The following is a 16,447-nucleotide window of genomic DNA, read 5'->3' as shown; positions in this document are numbered from 1 at the left end:
GGAGGAGGGGGCGAGTAGCTTAAACTTCCCTATGTTCCAATAGAGAAGGTACATAACATTCAAGAAGCCATTAAGAAGTTTTCTTGTGAGGATGTTCCAAATGTTAATGTGCACATCATTCAAGAAGTCGTTAAGAAGTTTCCTTGTGAGGGTGTTCTAAATGTTAATGTGCACAGCATCATTCAAGTAGTAGTTAAGAAGTTTTCTTCATTGATGATCTTTGTGTGCACTGAAAGTGGCTCGAGAATTTAGCACGCTTAAGGGAAGTGCTAGAGTAACATTAATACTATTATACATAAAAGTGCCAATTCATGGTGACACATAGAATGGTGCTTGGATATGTGGTACCATGGCATGGGATTGCAAGGTGAAATCAAATAAATTCTTGAATTAGCCCCACCTCAAAACCTTCAAATCTTCATAGGCCATGTGGGGTACTACCACCACCTCAAGATTAAAACAATTGGTTTAACCTTCAAACACACATTTGTTGTGATGGAATTCTATAGAAGTTTTGATGCCATTCATGGTTATCCATTCATGAAGGAATGCTAAATTGATCCATGATTGGGACACAAATAAAATCTACCTTAGAAACAAGGAACAAACTATGAAAATTAACCTAGATACATGTGAAAAGCTCACCCAATGTGTAAAGAGCTATTTGCAAATAAGTATGACAACTTTGATTACAACAATATTATGTCTAATGTATGATATACCCCTAAAGGATAAAACATATGGACCTATAAGTGATTTACTCCCTAATGTTATGGATTGGATGCAAGTTTTAGCAACCATATAAATCCCCCCCCCATTGCTCATAGCACTCCATTTGTGGATTAAGTGTCTTCTTAGAACGAAATAAAAAACCTTTCCTCTACTAAGGTATGGCTAGGCTTCCCAATTTTAAAAGATATAAAGCTAAAACAAGCTCCAATACATGCATACATAGACCATAAACTTATGGGCTTTGACTTTTGGAAGTTTTTACAGGTAAACCAACTCTCACCGTAATGTAACTCACATTCCATCACTATTCCATTCAATTTTGATGCCACACTCCCATCCTCACCATGCACCATGTCAAACACCTCTTCAAGATCAAAACCAACTCCACCACCTTTAAGGCGTCAACCTCCAATAGCTCACCCTTAAAATAGATGTCACCAATTAACTCCACCCTAAAATGTATCCCAACACCACGACATGATAGCCACAATCATTGATGGGTCCTAAAATCTCTCCTCTCTGCCCAAGGCTACTTTGACAAGAACACTAAAGTCGGGATCCTAATGAGACCCTCAGAGAAGCCAAACAAACAACCCAAGAAGAAGAAGAAGAACCAAGCAAAGGAGAAAAAACCTACATAGAAGAAGAAATCATACAGTAACCCTACTACCATCAATGGTGGACCACAAATGTGCTACAAGCATAGGGGTACTATGAGGGTATAGTCTCACATGGCTGCAAAAGCAAGCCTCAATCCCTTTCCCTCAAATAAGTCCCTAGGAACAAGCAAAGGAGAAGATAACAACCAACATGGCACTAGCCACCATAAAGTTCTCAAAGTCAACCAAGGTAGGTGCATATAAGTACTATGATGGTAATACCATTGTATATGCCCGAGCCAAACCAAGAAAAGGGATCTTCACCATCAATAACCATCCAAACCTTTATGCCACAAGCACAAATCAGAGGTAACCAAGAGTTCAAGAAGCAAATAATAAGAACCTTCTCCCAACAATAAGAAAGCCTCAATAACTCTTACAAGGTGAATGACAAGGGTAATCTTTGGTGATGACACTAACTCTAGCACCTCCATCTAGGATTGTATGGACCTTGTGCCTATGATATTGAATGGGCAAGATTGCATTAGCACCTCCCTCTAGGATTGTATGGACCTTGTGCCTATGATATTGAATGGGCAAGATTGCATTGGGATCCTCACCTTCATAGTAATGGCCAAGCTTGTTGATGGGTATTTTTAGGGGTTTGGTATGTTGTGTGTTAGGTGGAGGACCATAGATATCATCAATGGTTTGGTTGGGGTCCTCTTGTTCGTGCATATACACATTTTTTCCTAATGGTATGGCCTAGTTGTGGGGATGGTAGATTTTGAAAAGATGTGTTTGGTTAACAAAAAATGAGTGTCCGCTTGAGCTTTCGAGATTATATACTTTTTTGAGAAAATCGGGCATAACATTTAGAAGTTTGGTCAACCTATAAGCTCCAATTGGGTGCCCTATTATTATGAAGTACATCGTGTCATGGGCATAACATTTTAGTGAACCCTCCATCCTTTTCCACTCCCTTCCTTATACCTCTCTCCTCTTCTCTAAGGCTCTACAAAGAATCTATATATATTCCCTTTTAAAAATCTATATTTTTGGAAAATACACACTCTCTTGGCCTCTTCATTGATCACTTTTTAGGCGACCAACTTGTGTTAAAGAAGTTGAATATTCACCAAAATTCTGATAAATATTTTGAGAAAAAAACAATACCCGAAATTTCTAAACAATACCCGAAATTTATAAATTTTATTGAAAGAGGAATGGCAAAGTGCCAGGCTTAGGTGGAGGCTTCCTTTCCAGAATCAAACCGTGGGGAGGGTGGAATGACCTTAGCACTATATGGCACTTTTGGTAAGGAGTGATGGCATTCATAATCATGAGTGGGAAAATGATTCGTGGGGTGGAATGAGAATCATGTTGAGAGGGCCCAAAAAAGGGACTGATCCTCAAAATGGCACTTAAGGCCATACACGGGAGCATGCCCTAAACCCATCTAGCTATCTAACCTTAGCACCTAGGGTTTAATTCTTATTTCTCGTCTATCTGTGTCAGCCATAGATTGATGATGTTTTAGTGTTGCGCCATAGCCTGTTTTTTTAGGGTTTCTTCATAGCCTATCGTTTGAGGGTTTCGCCATAGCTACTTGCTTTGTTACACAGCTCGCTCTGCGGTTAACTGATTATATTTTGATCGCGGTTGGAGGAAAGCTCTGCTTTTTTCTTCTCTGGGATGCAATTTCCGAGCTTCTGAGCTTTTCGAACCTCCATATCCAGGTACTTGCAGCTTCTCTCTCACACACTACTACTACTACTACTGCGCTTTTTTGCTTTTTACTGTTTCTTTGAAGGAGTTCCCCAAACCTGGCGGCGCGCCGCGCCCGCGCGCACACAAAAGTCATGGCTCCGGTACCCCGCTTCTATAGCAGAGCATTAATCATGCTTTTTTTGATGAGCTTTAGAGGCGATTTAGTAATCATGCTAGGAAGATGTAAGAGCCAAACGGCATTAAAAAAACTTGAGTGCCAAAATAAATTGTGAGATGCTGTCAAGTGCCAATCAGTAGAAGGCAAAGGAAACTGATGGGGGGTTAATCATGGCTGTTGTTTTTGAATCCTCTCTAAGGAGCTTTCATTCTTGCTGAAATAGGTTCCCATGGCTGGAAGGTCGAACAAGAACAAGAACAAAAGCAAGTCTAAGGCTGGTGCCAATGCAAATGAAAACCACTCCGAGGGTTTGTTGGAGGATAACATGGCACCAATGATTGATAATTCTGATACATCTGCTCCTGCTAATGATTCAAACGAGCCAGAGAATACAGAGTCAGCAGCAGGAACAGAAATTTTAGTAACAGAGAATGCACCAGAGCAACAGGTGGCAGGAGATGGCGCTGCTTCTGGTGACAAATTGGTCAATGCAACCAACGGTGAAGTTGTGGATTCAGGTGGACCAGAAGGTCAATTAGAGGGTGAGCTATGGCTAATTCAACCTCTAATGTGTCATATTTCAAAGCTAAGCCTGCACTGGTTGTGACTAGCTTGACGAGTTCTCTTTGAAACCCAGGACAACTGCGGTTGTATCCAATGGCTGTGAAAGGGTCATCTGGAGAGCGGATTGAATTGCAGGTAAGGTCCTTCATTCTTTATCTTATCTCAACCATGTGGTTTTGTACTTGAAGATCACAGAGGCTGGTTTGGGAAATGGGAGTATTTTTTTGCACCTTAGATATTTGTACTGCATGCCTGGGTGCATTAACATGCCAAAGGTTTCTCCACCTTGGTTTCTTTTACCGGGAACTGTATAAGTGAGCAATTTTTAAAAAAACTCATAGCTTTACTCCCAACAAGCATGGCTTTGCTTGGACTTGGGTCTGAGTCTCCATATAGGACTATTCCTTTCCCCCTTTCATCTGCTAATGTCATGGGATAGCTTTGGACAACTTATCAGTACTGAAGCTCTTTGCATGGATGATTGATTACGTAGAATCATATTGTCTTATAAGTCTGCATACTTACCTCTAGCTCTGAAAATTTTAGGTGAATCCAGTAGATTCCGTGATGGATCTTCGGCAGTTTCTACTCGATGCCCCGGAGACATGTTTCTACACCTGCTATGAGTTAGTACTCACAGCAGCAGATGGCTCCAAACATCAGCTAGCAGACTTCTACGAGATTGGGGATGTTGCTGATGTGACGTCTGGCGGCTGCTCATTGGAGATGGTGAATGGTAAGGTTCTACTCCCAGAATTATCAACCTGTGTTAGATGGTATGCCTCCATAAATGCCATGGAAAATAATTGGCAATGTATGGGACTTGGCCTTATTTTTAGTGCGGTCTTACTTCACATTACAGATGTATAGGTTGGTTTGACTTCATTTATGTTGCAGCTTTGTATGATGATAGGTCTGTTAGAACTCATGTACGGAGGACAAGGGACCTTCTTTCCACAACCAATGTCCACTCTTCTTTTTCAACGGCTCTAGCCATGGAAAATGAATCCAAAACCAAGTCGGATTCAGGTATGCACCTCAACAGATTCACAGATTGATCATGGTTGCAGCTGTAAACAACCTCCCCTCCCTCTCCCCCTCCCTCCCCCCCCTGCCGTAATTCTACGTAGAGATGATATCAGAATTGTATGTAGTCATGCTTTACCCCTGCTTGCCACTTGGACACGAAATCTCTTGCATATGAGAGAGAGAGAGAAAGAAAGAAAGAAAGAAAGATTTTATTAACGTCTTCCAAAAGACCGAACTCGGCCTATGAGACAAATCGGAGTACATGTATGGGGTATCCTCTGTCATCCCAACAAAATGAAAAAGTACTGAATAAAAAAGCTGAATTTGGGTGTGTAGGGGATGGAGCTCTATTACTAGGAGAATGCAAAGCTATATGCATGGAGTATACAATCATGATATGCAACCTAGCTAGCTCCATCCTGTACCATACTGGGGGTATAAAATGGTATACATCAGTGAAGGGGGTGTCCACAGCTCCCTGAAGAACATGCCTGGGTGTGCTCTGAAGCGAGCCAGTCGCTCCTCACCCTCTCTGTGAAACTGAGCTCTGATCTCTGTCATCTCTCTCTGGTATAGGCGTGGTGTCCGAAAGCCAGGTGTCCTCTGTCTCCTGCGGGCTCTAAGTGTCTTTGCTCTCTGGAGAGTAATTCCCTGCCGTGTAGGGGCTGGGAGGGGTATGGATCTCTGAAAAAATGTAGTAATCTGTGTCTGTCGCCCCCCCTCTGGAGCTGTCTGAGCCTGTAATAATGTCTCTCTGTGGCGCTGTATGTCTAGAATGTATCTCCCCAGTATGCGCTGGTCTGCTGCCTCAAAGATCTGGCGTAGGGAATGTGGCTCTCTGAATAAAATGGGATATCTCTCTCTGATGGCTGTATATGCTTTGCATCTGCATACATAATGCTCCTCACTCTCCACCTCCTCTCTGCACAATCTGCATACCCTCTCCTCTCGGGGGATCCGTGCTGCTCTGCCAGTCTCAATCTCCAATCGGTGTGATGAAACTCTGAGCTGACCAATAGCCACTCGGGAGCCGTGTGGTAAAAAGCCCTCCATGTATCTAGGCCTCTCTATAAATCCATCATCAGTGATACTCATGAAGTGATCTCTGTAGTATAGCATCTTCGGTGGAAGAGGCTGTGTAGGCGATATCCATGTCTCTCGTGTATAGAGCTGCCATAGATCCTGTCTCAATACTCTGTTCCTCTCACTATGAGAGAGACGGATATGTGGTGCATCCCTGTCATACTGGAATGGTGGTAGATGATCCATGTCTAGGCCATGCTGTGAGAACCAATGTGTGACCTGTGCATACCATGATCCTCTGTCTCCTGCCTCAGCCAACTGTCTAGATGCCTGAAAAGCTCTGTATGATAATCTGTCCTGTGGCATCTCTCTGAATCTGTCTAGCAGGCATATAGTCTGAAATATGGCCTCTACCATCATAGGAGGCGCAGCAAACTCTGCTCGGATAATGTCATGAGGTACTGACGGTTTGCTGCGTATCATGCGTGCCATCATGAGGGCCTGTGGTCTCTCTATCTGTGTCCACCAATGGGTAGCAAGGCCTGGCGCCCATACTGCTGCTCCATACGTCAATGCCGGTGTGACTAATGTGTCAAATAGCCACCCCTTCGTCCGGGGCTCCTGAAAATGCGCCTGGTGGCACTGTCTCTCTAGCATAGCCAATGCTGCATATCCCCGTGTCAATCTAGCTCTGGCTGCTGAACCCATGGTAAAGCGTGTGGCTGCTGCAGAGAAGGTAACCCCTAGGTACACGTATGATGTCACCACCTCCACCTGGCATCCTGCGAGAGTGAATGTCAGCTGACTCCTGCCCTGTCTCGATGTATGAAAGACCATAACCTTGGTTTTCCCAAGGTTCACAGTAAGACCCCTCTGTGTGCAGAAATCATGGAGTGCATGTAGATGCTGCTGTAGACCACCGGGGGACTCAGACACTAATACAATATCATCAGCATAGAGCATAATATGTACTGAGGTACCTGCTAAATCAACTCCATCTCCGCCTCCCCGTGTAATGAAGTCAGCCACCTCATCAATGTATAACCCAAATAGCGTGGGGGAAAGTGGGCATCCTTGCTTCACTCCAATGGTGCTAGCAATAGTCTCGGACATACCTCCTGGACATCTGACTCGCCCAAAAACCTGCTCATATAATGCATAGATGCCCCATGTCATATCTGCTGGTATGCCAAGAGACTGCAGGCGCTGAAAGAGCCTCTCTCGTGGTACTGTGTCAAATGCCTTGCGGAAATCCACAAAGCAGCAATAGAGCTTTCTCTTCCTCACTCTGGCCTGATCAATCATACATCTCAAAGTGAATACATGGTCAGTGGTAGAGAAAGCTCTCCTGAAGCCTGCCTGCCCTGATGAGCGTAAACCTGCTCGCTCAGCATATAAGCTAAGCTCCTGCTCCAGCACTGCACCATAGAGTTTGGCCAGCACGTGGCCAACCATAACCGTCCTGTAGTTGCTCGGATCGAGCATATCCCCTGTTTTGTGAATCGGCACAATGGTGTGCATCGTCCACTCCGCAGGCAAACCCTCTGCTAGTGCCCTGTTAAACAGGTGTGCAAGAAAAGGAGCTAAAGAATCTACTGCATATATGAGATGCTCACCCTGCAGGCCCATATGGTCGGCGGCCCGTCCATGCTGTAGGCGGTGGATAGCTTCCTGTACCATCGAGTGGGTAAAGAAGCTAGCTGTGGTAGGTCGAGGCTCCTGTGGCTGAGGTATAGGTGGCTGCTGTGGGGCATGGTATAGACCCTCTGCATATGTGTGCCATGTCTGTGGGTCTGCAATAGGTGTCGGGGTCCAGGGCTCTCTGAAGTGCCGCCATGAGACAGGGCTATCTCTACTCATGAAGAAATGAAAGATCTCTAGCTCCTGTATCTCTGCGAAGGCCCGTCTTTTGCGGCGAGTAAGTCTCCTCATCTCTCTCCTCGACTCCTGCTCTGTGATGGCTCCCAAGGCTCTCTGTATGCGGAGTCGTGAGTATAGGGCTCTGCACTCGTCATCATACCATCTGTTCTGGGGCATAGTCCCAGGTCTCGCAGGCTCTCCTGAGTGTACATGATGTGGGAAGCTCTGTAATGCAGCCGTGTGTAGGAGTGATGCGAGCTGGGCTGTAATGGTATCCATAGATGCCAGGGGATCCATGAGTAGGAGCCCATCCTCTACTCTGCCAGTGTATATGTCTGCCATGTCATGTGTGAAGTAGATGGTAGTGTGTGGCGTCGGTATGTGGGGGGCTGGTGATACTGGTGATCCGGCTAGTGAAAATGCCAAGTATGTATGATCTGCCCCAATAGGACGAGGTGGAATGGAGAATGAGGTGACAAGCTGTGATGCCTCCAAAGACCCCAGAGAGAGAGAGAGGGGCCCAGGACCTGAGGCTAGACACGGCGCATTTTCATTGCGAGCTTTTGTCCAGGGGCGAATTGCTGGTGTATGGCCAAGGGTGGTTAGTCAAAGTTGTGCCAATCTTACCCACCAATTGTACCTCTTGTATGATGTAATGAAGTACAGGCAAGTCGGACACTTATTAGATCTCGGTCCAGGCAGAGTCAAGGTCTAGCTGGGACGGGTATAATTGAACCCAGAAGGAAATGGTACTAGTGGCATCCAATGTGAAAGGGAATGTGTGAATGGGCAGCCATATAGGGACCCAAGACCATGGCCAAAAGACCCATGGGCGCCCGTGGCCCGAGGCCCTTTGAAGGTCTGCCTACGACCAGCCCCTTTATGCACGTCGGCCAGGTCAATAGGTCTAGTTGGCTAGCCCACATCCAAGGGAAAATGCAAGGATTGCGGAAAATGCAGCAAAATGCAGGGAAGCTGGGCTGCCAGTTCAGGCCACTTCTGGGCAGATCTGTGCAGGTCTATGTGTACCATAGTCACAAAGGAACGGGAACGTTTTGGGGAACGGATGACTGTTTGGAACGGGAACGAAAAGCTTGAATAAAAGGGAACGGAATCGGGAACGCCACATCATTGCATAAATGTGTTTATAAATTTACTTTATATATCTGTAAATGCTTTGGAAAGAGGCATAGTAAAGAAAGAACCTCAAACCATCTTAGTAGTGGCCATGATAATGCATAGATGTGTTCTACATGATACATAGTTCACTTATATTTCTTACATGGTCTGCGGTGCCATTTTGGAACGGGAACGGGAACGGCTATCTCTATGGAACGCGTTCCCCCGTTCCAAGAGCTTGGAACGACGTTCCCTTGTGACTATGATGTGTACCCTTGCAGCAGATTAACATACTTTCAGGTCAGTATAGTTTTGGCCAGATCTGAGATTCAGCCCACACATGTTACTCATTCATCTACAGCAATAGAAGCAAATACACCTTCAGGTGGGGATGGTTATCGGGACCCAATCTTGTGTACATTGCAATTTCTCTCTCTCTCTCTCTCTTCCTTCATTGGGGCTTGTCTGAGGAATATTGGGACCCAATCTTGTGTACATTGCAGTCTTTGTCTATCTCTCTCTTCTTGCATTGAAAGTGAATGAATGTTCTATTTGCATAACTAATAAAAAGATCCTCCAAGATTTCACATGTAACATTTGAATTAGAGCTCCACTTGTGAAGTTGTGCCCTTTTTTTTATATTGGTTTGAGCTCCAAGCAAAAGTTAGGGGGAAAACTGCCGAGACTTCCACTTATGGGACAGAAGAGGACTCATCCTCATCCACGGAGATGACGTCGCATAGCCCAGTTGTCGAGTTCTTGCAGCTGCTCCTGAGTGAAAATACAACCTAGATCCCCTCTATCTTGGGTGGTCGCTTGTCTGTCGTGTCTCCAGGGGCCATCTGGGGAGAGATTAATTGGAGCATGGTCGGAAGAAGAAGTGCTAGCCAAAATACCGATCGTGCCGCCACGGCCACAAGCCCACTCGTCAACATAGAACTGATCGAGTTTGGAAAGGTAAGGGCTGCTCACTGACGGAAATGCATACTCCACCTTGTGTCCCGGAGGGGCCAAAAGAGTGGGACCAGAAGGTATGACTCCTACCTTCCAAGATCTTTGCGCAGCGGTGGGTCCGTCCCTCTGAAAGATGGTGCTCCTTTAAGAAGAGAATGTCAATGGGTCCACCAACTGTTGCCCTGTGGAGTTCCTCTTCTCTCTAAGGACACCACGCCTCTAGAAGCACTGTGGGCTTCCCAACCCCTGGATGGTCCATGAGACAATCTGCATAGCTAAGAGCGGTGAGAAGTAGAACTCTCGGAACTTCCCTCCACTCGAAGAGTCTTAGGCGTGGGTTTCAATGGAGAGTAATCATTGTCAGTCTTGGGGTGAAGCCGCGCCAGATGGGCACGTATCTTGGCCTCCATGTGGACCCACTTTGTTGGAGCCCTAGAGTATGCATACTTTGGACTCCATTTGTCACAGTGCAAGTATCTGTAGAATGGGGAAGTGGTACTGCCATTGAAACATGTAGGAAAACAATAAGCAGCACCTCCAGGCTGGATGACTCCATCTCCCGTGCCTGATCCTTGAGGCCTGAGCCGCCCAACTCTATCCAAGCCAAAGGCTAGAGGTGGGTAAGCACACCTGTGATGTGCAGGTTTGTTGACACATCGTCAACAAAGCGTAGAGCGTCTGCCATCACACAATAAGAAGGTAGTATGCTGTCCTGACCCGGTAAAAGCACCCAAATCCCCAAAAAACTATGGAGAATTTCAGGTTGCCTCGCCCTAAGTTTGCAGGTGGTTAATATACTAGATGTCCTGCCGATTCATGAAGATGTGAGGAAAGAACAAAACTTGCTCTTTATATAAGCTGTGTATGCTTTGTTTTTTTTTTGGTATTCAAAAGCTTGCCTTGTTTTTCTATGAATGTTCAAAAAAAAAACTTTCTTGCTTTTGAGAAAAAACTTTGCTGAAGCCTGATATCCCTTAAAAAAAGGCAGCTTTTTCCCAAAAACAGCACATGTATTTCTAAAAAAAACAACCTGTATGCTTGCTTTTGTAAAGGAATATTTTTTATTTATTTGCTTTCAAAAAAGGAGCATACCGGTTTAAAACACAGCCTGCAAGGTCTTTGTCTAAAACCGACATGCAGATAGTTGAAAAAAGAAACAGCGCCCATTTCTGGAGAAAGAGAACGGCAAGCGTATACTTTGAAAAATAAAAAAAGTGCACGCTTTTTTTTTCTCTAAAGTTTGCTTACTCATGCTTTTTCTGGGAAATAACGGCATGCTTTTTTGCTGCTTGTGGACTGGGCCATGTGCCTGTTTTCCTGCCCCCTGCACAAAAGCTTCCTCCTACTGTTGCTCCTGGACTGACCCGGGTATGGAGATTCTGTCACCAATTGGCCGACCATTTGGTCCATTCCTAGTTTTTGCGTCTCGTTCACTTGAGGCCAGGCCAGTGTCTCGTGTGAAGAGGCCAGTATTTTGCTGACATGGACGGGAGCCAGACTGGTGCCACCCGTGTGTTAGCAGGATGGTGTCGTATGGACGGGAGCCAGATCAGTGCCACCCGTGTATGACCTGGACTGTGTTCGATCCATGGGACTGTCACGCCATGGAAGAGCCAGTATTCGTGCCGTGTTTTACCTATGGGACTGTCACACCTAGGGAAACTCGTGCCTGGAACTGTGTCTTACCTATGGGACTGTCACTCCATAGGAAGACCAGGTTTTTATGTTTTATGTCGAGCCAGTTTTGTGCCGACAGATATTTTGTACATGTTCCATGAACGGGAGATATGTCCATGTTACTTTTTGCACATGCACACATATTTTGTATGCTTGAAACTGTTTTCGCATGACATGTATTTGTGTGTTTGCCTGCTTGACGTGTTACTTACTGAGCGGGGACGCCTGCCAGTGAGTCGTGAAGTCTGCCCTGTATTCTGACGAGTTTCAGTGCATGTGAACAGGTGGTAAGTATATGGTACATGTTGTTTTAATGTTTTAAATTCTAACCCTTTGATTTATAAGGTTAGGGGTTCACACTTATTTAAAAGTGGGCACCCCCTTTGGGCACCCACTTTGGGGCCAAGGTGGGGAGCCTCACTTTTAAGTGAGTGTGGGAGCCTACTACTCGCATGATTCAGAGGTATTTCTTTTGGCCAAGCATGCGTAAAGACATTGAGGCTTATGTGCGTGCATGTATTACTTGCCAAAAGGTGAAATTTGACTAACCATGCCCACCCCCACACTCACTTAAAAGTGAGGCTCCCCACCTTGGCCCCAAAGTGGGTGCCCAAAGGGGGTGCCCACTTTTAAATAAGTGTGAACCCCTAACCTTATAAATCAAAGGGTTAGAATTTAAAACATTAAAACAACATGTACCATATACTTACCACCTGTTCACATGCACTGAAACTCGTCAGAATACAGGGCAGACTTCACGACTCACTGGCAGGCGTCCCCGCTCAGTAAGTAACACGTCAAGCAGGCAAACACACAAATACATGTCATGCGAAAACAGTTTCAAGCATACAAAATATGTGTGCATGTGCAAAAAGTAACATGGACATATCTCCCGTTCATGGAACATGTACAAAATATCTGTCGGCACAAAACTGGCTCGACATAAAACATAAAAACCTGGTCTTCCTATGGAGTGACAGTCCCATAGGTAAGACACAGTTCCAGGCACGAGTTTCCCTAGGTGTGACAGTCCCATAGGTAAAACACGGCACGAATACTGGCTCTTCCATGGCGTGACAGTCCCATGGATCGAACACAGTCCAGGTCATACACGGGTGGCACTGATCTGGCTCCCGTCCATACGACACCATCCTGCTAACACACGGGTGGCACCAGTCTGGCTCCCGTCCATGTCAGCAAAATACTGGCCTCTTCACACGAGACACTGGCCTGGTCTCAAGTGAACGAGACGCAAAAACTAGGAATGGACCAAATGGTCGGCCAATTGGTGACATCCCCCCGGGCTTCTAAAGAGTTGACCTCAACTTAAAAGCCTCAAGATATGCCTGCAACAATTGCGGATAATCTGCAAAATAATCCTCATTTACCCATTTGGCATCAATAGGCAAATAATTTTTAAACTTCACAAGGTATCTCCTGGAAAGCTTTCCTGCAGGTAGCTTCCAACTGAGTCTTTCCCACTTGACGGGATCGGTTTCAGATTCCCACCCATATACTACTGGCTGCCCCCCCTCCCCTTTACATCGGCTGTATGCGACTGTAGGCATAGGCTGTGCATACAGTACATCCAGCCTATATAGTGTAGAGAAGCATAGTATACACATGAGTGGGTTTACCTGTGAGAGATCACTTCCAGAGGGTCTTATGCACAAGACTTGCCCATACTCTGCATATCCAGAAAATCAGCATGCATACACCTTCTCCTCATTCCTCCCTCTTACCCTCATAACCATACGTGACATGACAAGACCACAAAAGCACCAATGCACAAACCATAAAAACAACATCAAGAAGAATACCTGGGCTTTGCGGTACAATTTCCTACGATGCCAAAGACACGCAAACCTTGCTTTGCTTCCGCGTCTGCGACGATTAGGATGGCTCTAATACGAAGTGTTAGATCCTTCCATAGATCAACCCTAATACACAGGCCAAAACAAGATTAGTACAAACCAAATAGAAGGGGTGGAGGCAAGCTCACCACCAACTGTAGATTCACGAGACTGCGAACCACCCTCGAGCCAGGGGCTAAGGTTCCACTCCCACAGGTCCATGCCAGTCCGGAGTAAGCCTCAACAATGAATCGATAATAACCCAAGATTCACTTATATAGTGATTATTGCTGCTATAAATAACATTCTAGTACTAGCCAATAACCTTGGACCTATTAAATGTGAACCTTAGCCACCTGAATCATTAACCTTGGATTCATTAATATTGAACCTTATCCACCCATCCAAGCTTGCTTTCCCTAATCGCAGGGCTTCCCTAACCTTGTTGGATTAGTCCCTGATCCCAAGGGTTAGTGCTAGGTACAGAACATGTCATCCCAAATATCGCTTTGTGGTGCCCTTTGGAATACATTGAAAGGCATCAATTGGGTGCCAAGTTAATGATTGCCGGAGGCAAGGCAAAAGTCTTGAATCGTCGAGGCAAAGCATTTGAGATTCCCTTTTGAATTAGAAAGAAAACAGGTGGTACTATGCGTGAACTTGGCATCCAAAAGCTCTTTCTGTTGGAAATTATTTCATCCCCAGATGGACTTTCCCATGCACATTCATGCTTGTATTTGGCTCCATATGAAGCCCTGCATATGCATCTAGGCAGTACATATTTTTTGTCTATTTTTAGACATTATTTCAGATTCTTTTGCATTGTCGAGGCTAGTCCTCTGATTTGCTACTGGCCAACCAGCTCCTCTCCCACCTATATAAAGGTGGCTAGGCTTAGCATCATTATTATCTCTCTTTTCAGCTTCTGCAGTGATAGGCAGCATCTACAGGACGACCTCATGCTGCTCCACGTGATGTACTACCTTTTTTGGTGATATTTGATCTTCTTTTCTCCTTTATGCTTGCTGTCCATATACAGTGTTGTACAGTTCTTGCAGCATTTCTTTGTGGGTATCACAGCATAGTACCCATTCTTACATGGTATCAGAGCGGGTAACATGTACAGGGACCTGCGTTTTGTATTCCCATGTTGCTGTTGACTGTTTACAACATATAGGAGCTGTTGACTGTTTACAACATATAGGAGCTATTCACTTGCTGCGTTTTCTTCATCAGTAACCTGCGTTTTCCTGTGGAGCTGCGTTTTCACTCAGGACTGCCTCAAGTGCTGCAATTTCTTTCTATAGAGTTGCTTTACTGCCTTTACCACTGGAGAGTCATTCTATTCTCTTCTCTTTCGGGTTCCCTCCCACCCACCCTCTCTTCTAGTCTTTCTAAAGGAGGCTTGGGCTCTTGGAGGTGATGGCTTCTGGAGATGATACTTTCTTCCTGAGATAGTTTGCTTCTTCTATTCTCAGATTCCCACCCTCCCTTCCCTTTCTTTCTTTCTCTAGCTTCGCACAACTTGCACTTTGATGTTTTTTACAGCGCACTTGAGTAAGAGAAGGATTCTTTGTCAGAAGACAGGGCTACTAGAGTATTCTCTGCTCTCGTTACTTCTCCATACTCTTATGCATTGCAGTAGTGGTGCTTAGCATGTTGTCAGGAGACCACTTGAGACAGAGGAGGATTATTTGTTGGTAGACATGGCTTCAGGAGACCACTTCTCTACAGCCATTCCTTCTCCTATCTCTTCTCCCGCTCCATCATAGCCTGGATCACCTGCTCTCGCCGCTCCACAGGTGGTTCCTATTCCCAATCTTTTCTCTCTGAGTTTCTCTCATTCAGGTCTTGCTCCCATCCCTACCCACATACCATCCTACAATCCTCCCCAACTTTATGAAGCTTACAGCAACCAACTATCATACTTGGTCTTTCTACACTCAGTTGTTGCTGGAAGGAGCCGGTGTGTGGATGGCTATCTCCACACCTCACTTGGTGGACACTACTTTGCGAAGCATATTGGATGCTCGGGCTCGTCTTATCATCATCCATTGCATGACTCCATCCATACAGGCACAGTTTGTCTCCTCTCGGAGTAATACTCATCAGATGTGGACAAAGATCCAGAGGAGGAGAGTTTCGACAATGAAGATTGCCAAATTGGAGTCAGATTTGGAGAAGCTTACGGGGAAACGGAAACGGATACGGAAACGAAAATTTCGAGGAGAGCTGAAACGGAAACAAAAACGCCATGTCAACAAGGAGGGCTAAGGGAGGGGAGGGGTTGAAAGTTCATGATTGTTTGTACGCACATGTGATCCCATTATGACATGAATTTTATTGTTTATAATAATTAAAGGGGAATAAAATGGGTATTAGTTGTTTTATGTGACATTTTCTTACTAGTTCATGTTGATTTGGGTGGAAAGATCTCCGAAACGTGTGGTGTTGTGGGAAACGGCAAGCTGAAACGTTTCCCCTGTTAGTTGAAACATTTCGGGCAGCCGTTTCGGGGTTACCGAAACGTTTCGGTGTCCGAAACGCATTTCAGTCCCCTACCTACCCTGAAACGCGTTTTGACCCTCAAAAACAGCCGTTTCGGGCCTTTTCCCATAGCTATGGTTCGATGTGCTCAAATGTTATTTCCACGACCAGCGAGGGAAGTGGGAATTATTTTTGCCTTTAGTTCATGCGGTATTGAATGATTCATTTTCATCATCTATTGGCAGGACTCCATACAAAGCTGCTTTGGGAGACCCTTCTAGTCTCTTTTGACTAGGATGATGCCCCCCCCACCCCCCCCCCCCCCCCCCCCCCCGCGATGCCAATTGCATCACGGAGTCTTACTAGGAGTTTTTGGAATGTGTGAGAGACCGCTTTGTCAAATTGCAAGAGGCCTACACACGGCAGGGCAACAAAGATCGGACATATGTGAAATTTTCAAAAGGTGATTGGAATCAACGAGGTCCCCATGAAGCTTCGACTTCTGCCTAGTTGGACCATGCATGACATATTTCATGTAAATTGGTTGAAGCACATGCATGTCCACCTCCGATTGAAGTTCAAGACAAATCCGAGCCGGACATAATTGACAACGTGGGGAGCCTTGTAAAAGAAGAAAAGATCGCATAGTGAGCTGTGTATGC

The 16,447-nt window shown here is 45.4% G+C and overlaps 1 protein-coding gene across 1 annotated transcript in view; it reads left to right on the top strand.

The window, feature by feature from the left end:
• The first annotated feature begins 2,601 nt into the window (after positions 1-2,601).
• Positions 2,602-16,447, top strand: part of LOC147614123 (clustered mitochondria protein-like) — a 62,293-nt gene continuing 48,447 nt past the window's right edge. The window contains exons 1-5 of the mRNA XM_086780656.1: positions 2,602-3,070; positions 3,443-3,761; positions 3,857-3,918; positions 4,330-4,519; positions 4,681-4,812. Coding sequence (XP_086636782.1) covers positions 3,449-3,761; positions 3,857-3,918; positions 4,330-4,519; positions 4,681-4,812 — 697 coding nt within the window. The 5' untranslated portion in view covers positions 2,602-3,070; positions 3,443-3,448. The remainder of the gene's footprint in view (positions 3,071-3,442; positions 3,762-3,856; positions 3,919-4,329; positions 4,520-4,680; positions 4,813-16,447) is intronic.

Source organism: Cibotium barometz, chromosome 42 (assembly GCF_041138505.1).
Source record: "Cibotium barometz isolate CiBa-2024 chromosome 42, ASM4113850v1, whole genome shotgun sequence".
Lineage (NCBI taxonomy): Eukaryota > Viridiplantae > Streptophyta > Polypodiopsida > Cyatheales > Cibotiaceae > Cibotium > Cibotium barometz.
This window is presented reverse-complemented; position numbering and strand designations above follow the sequence as displayed.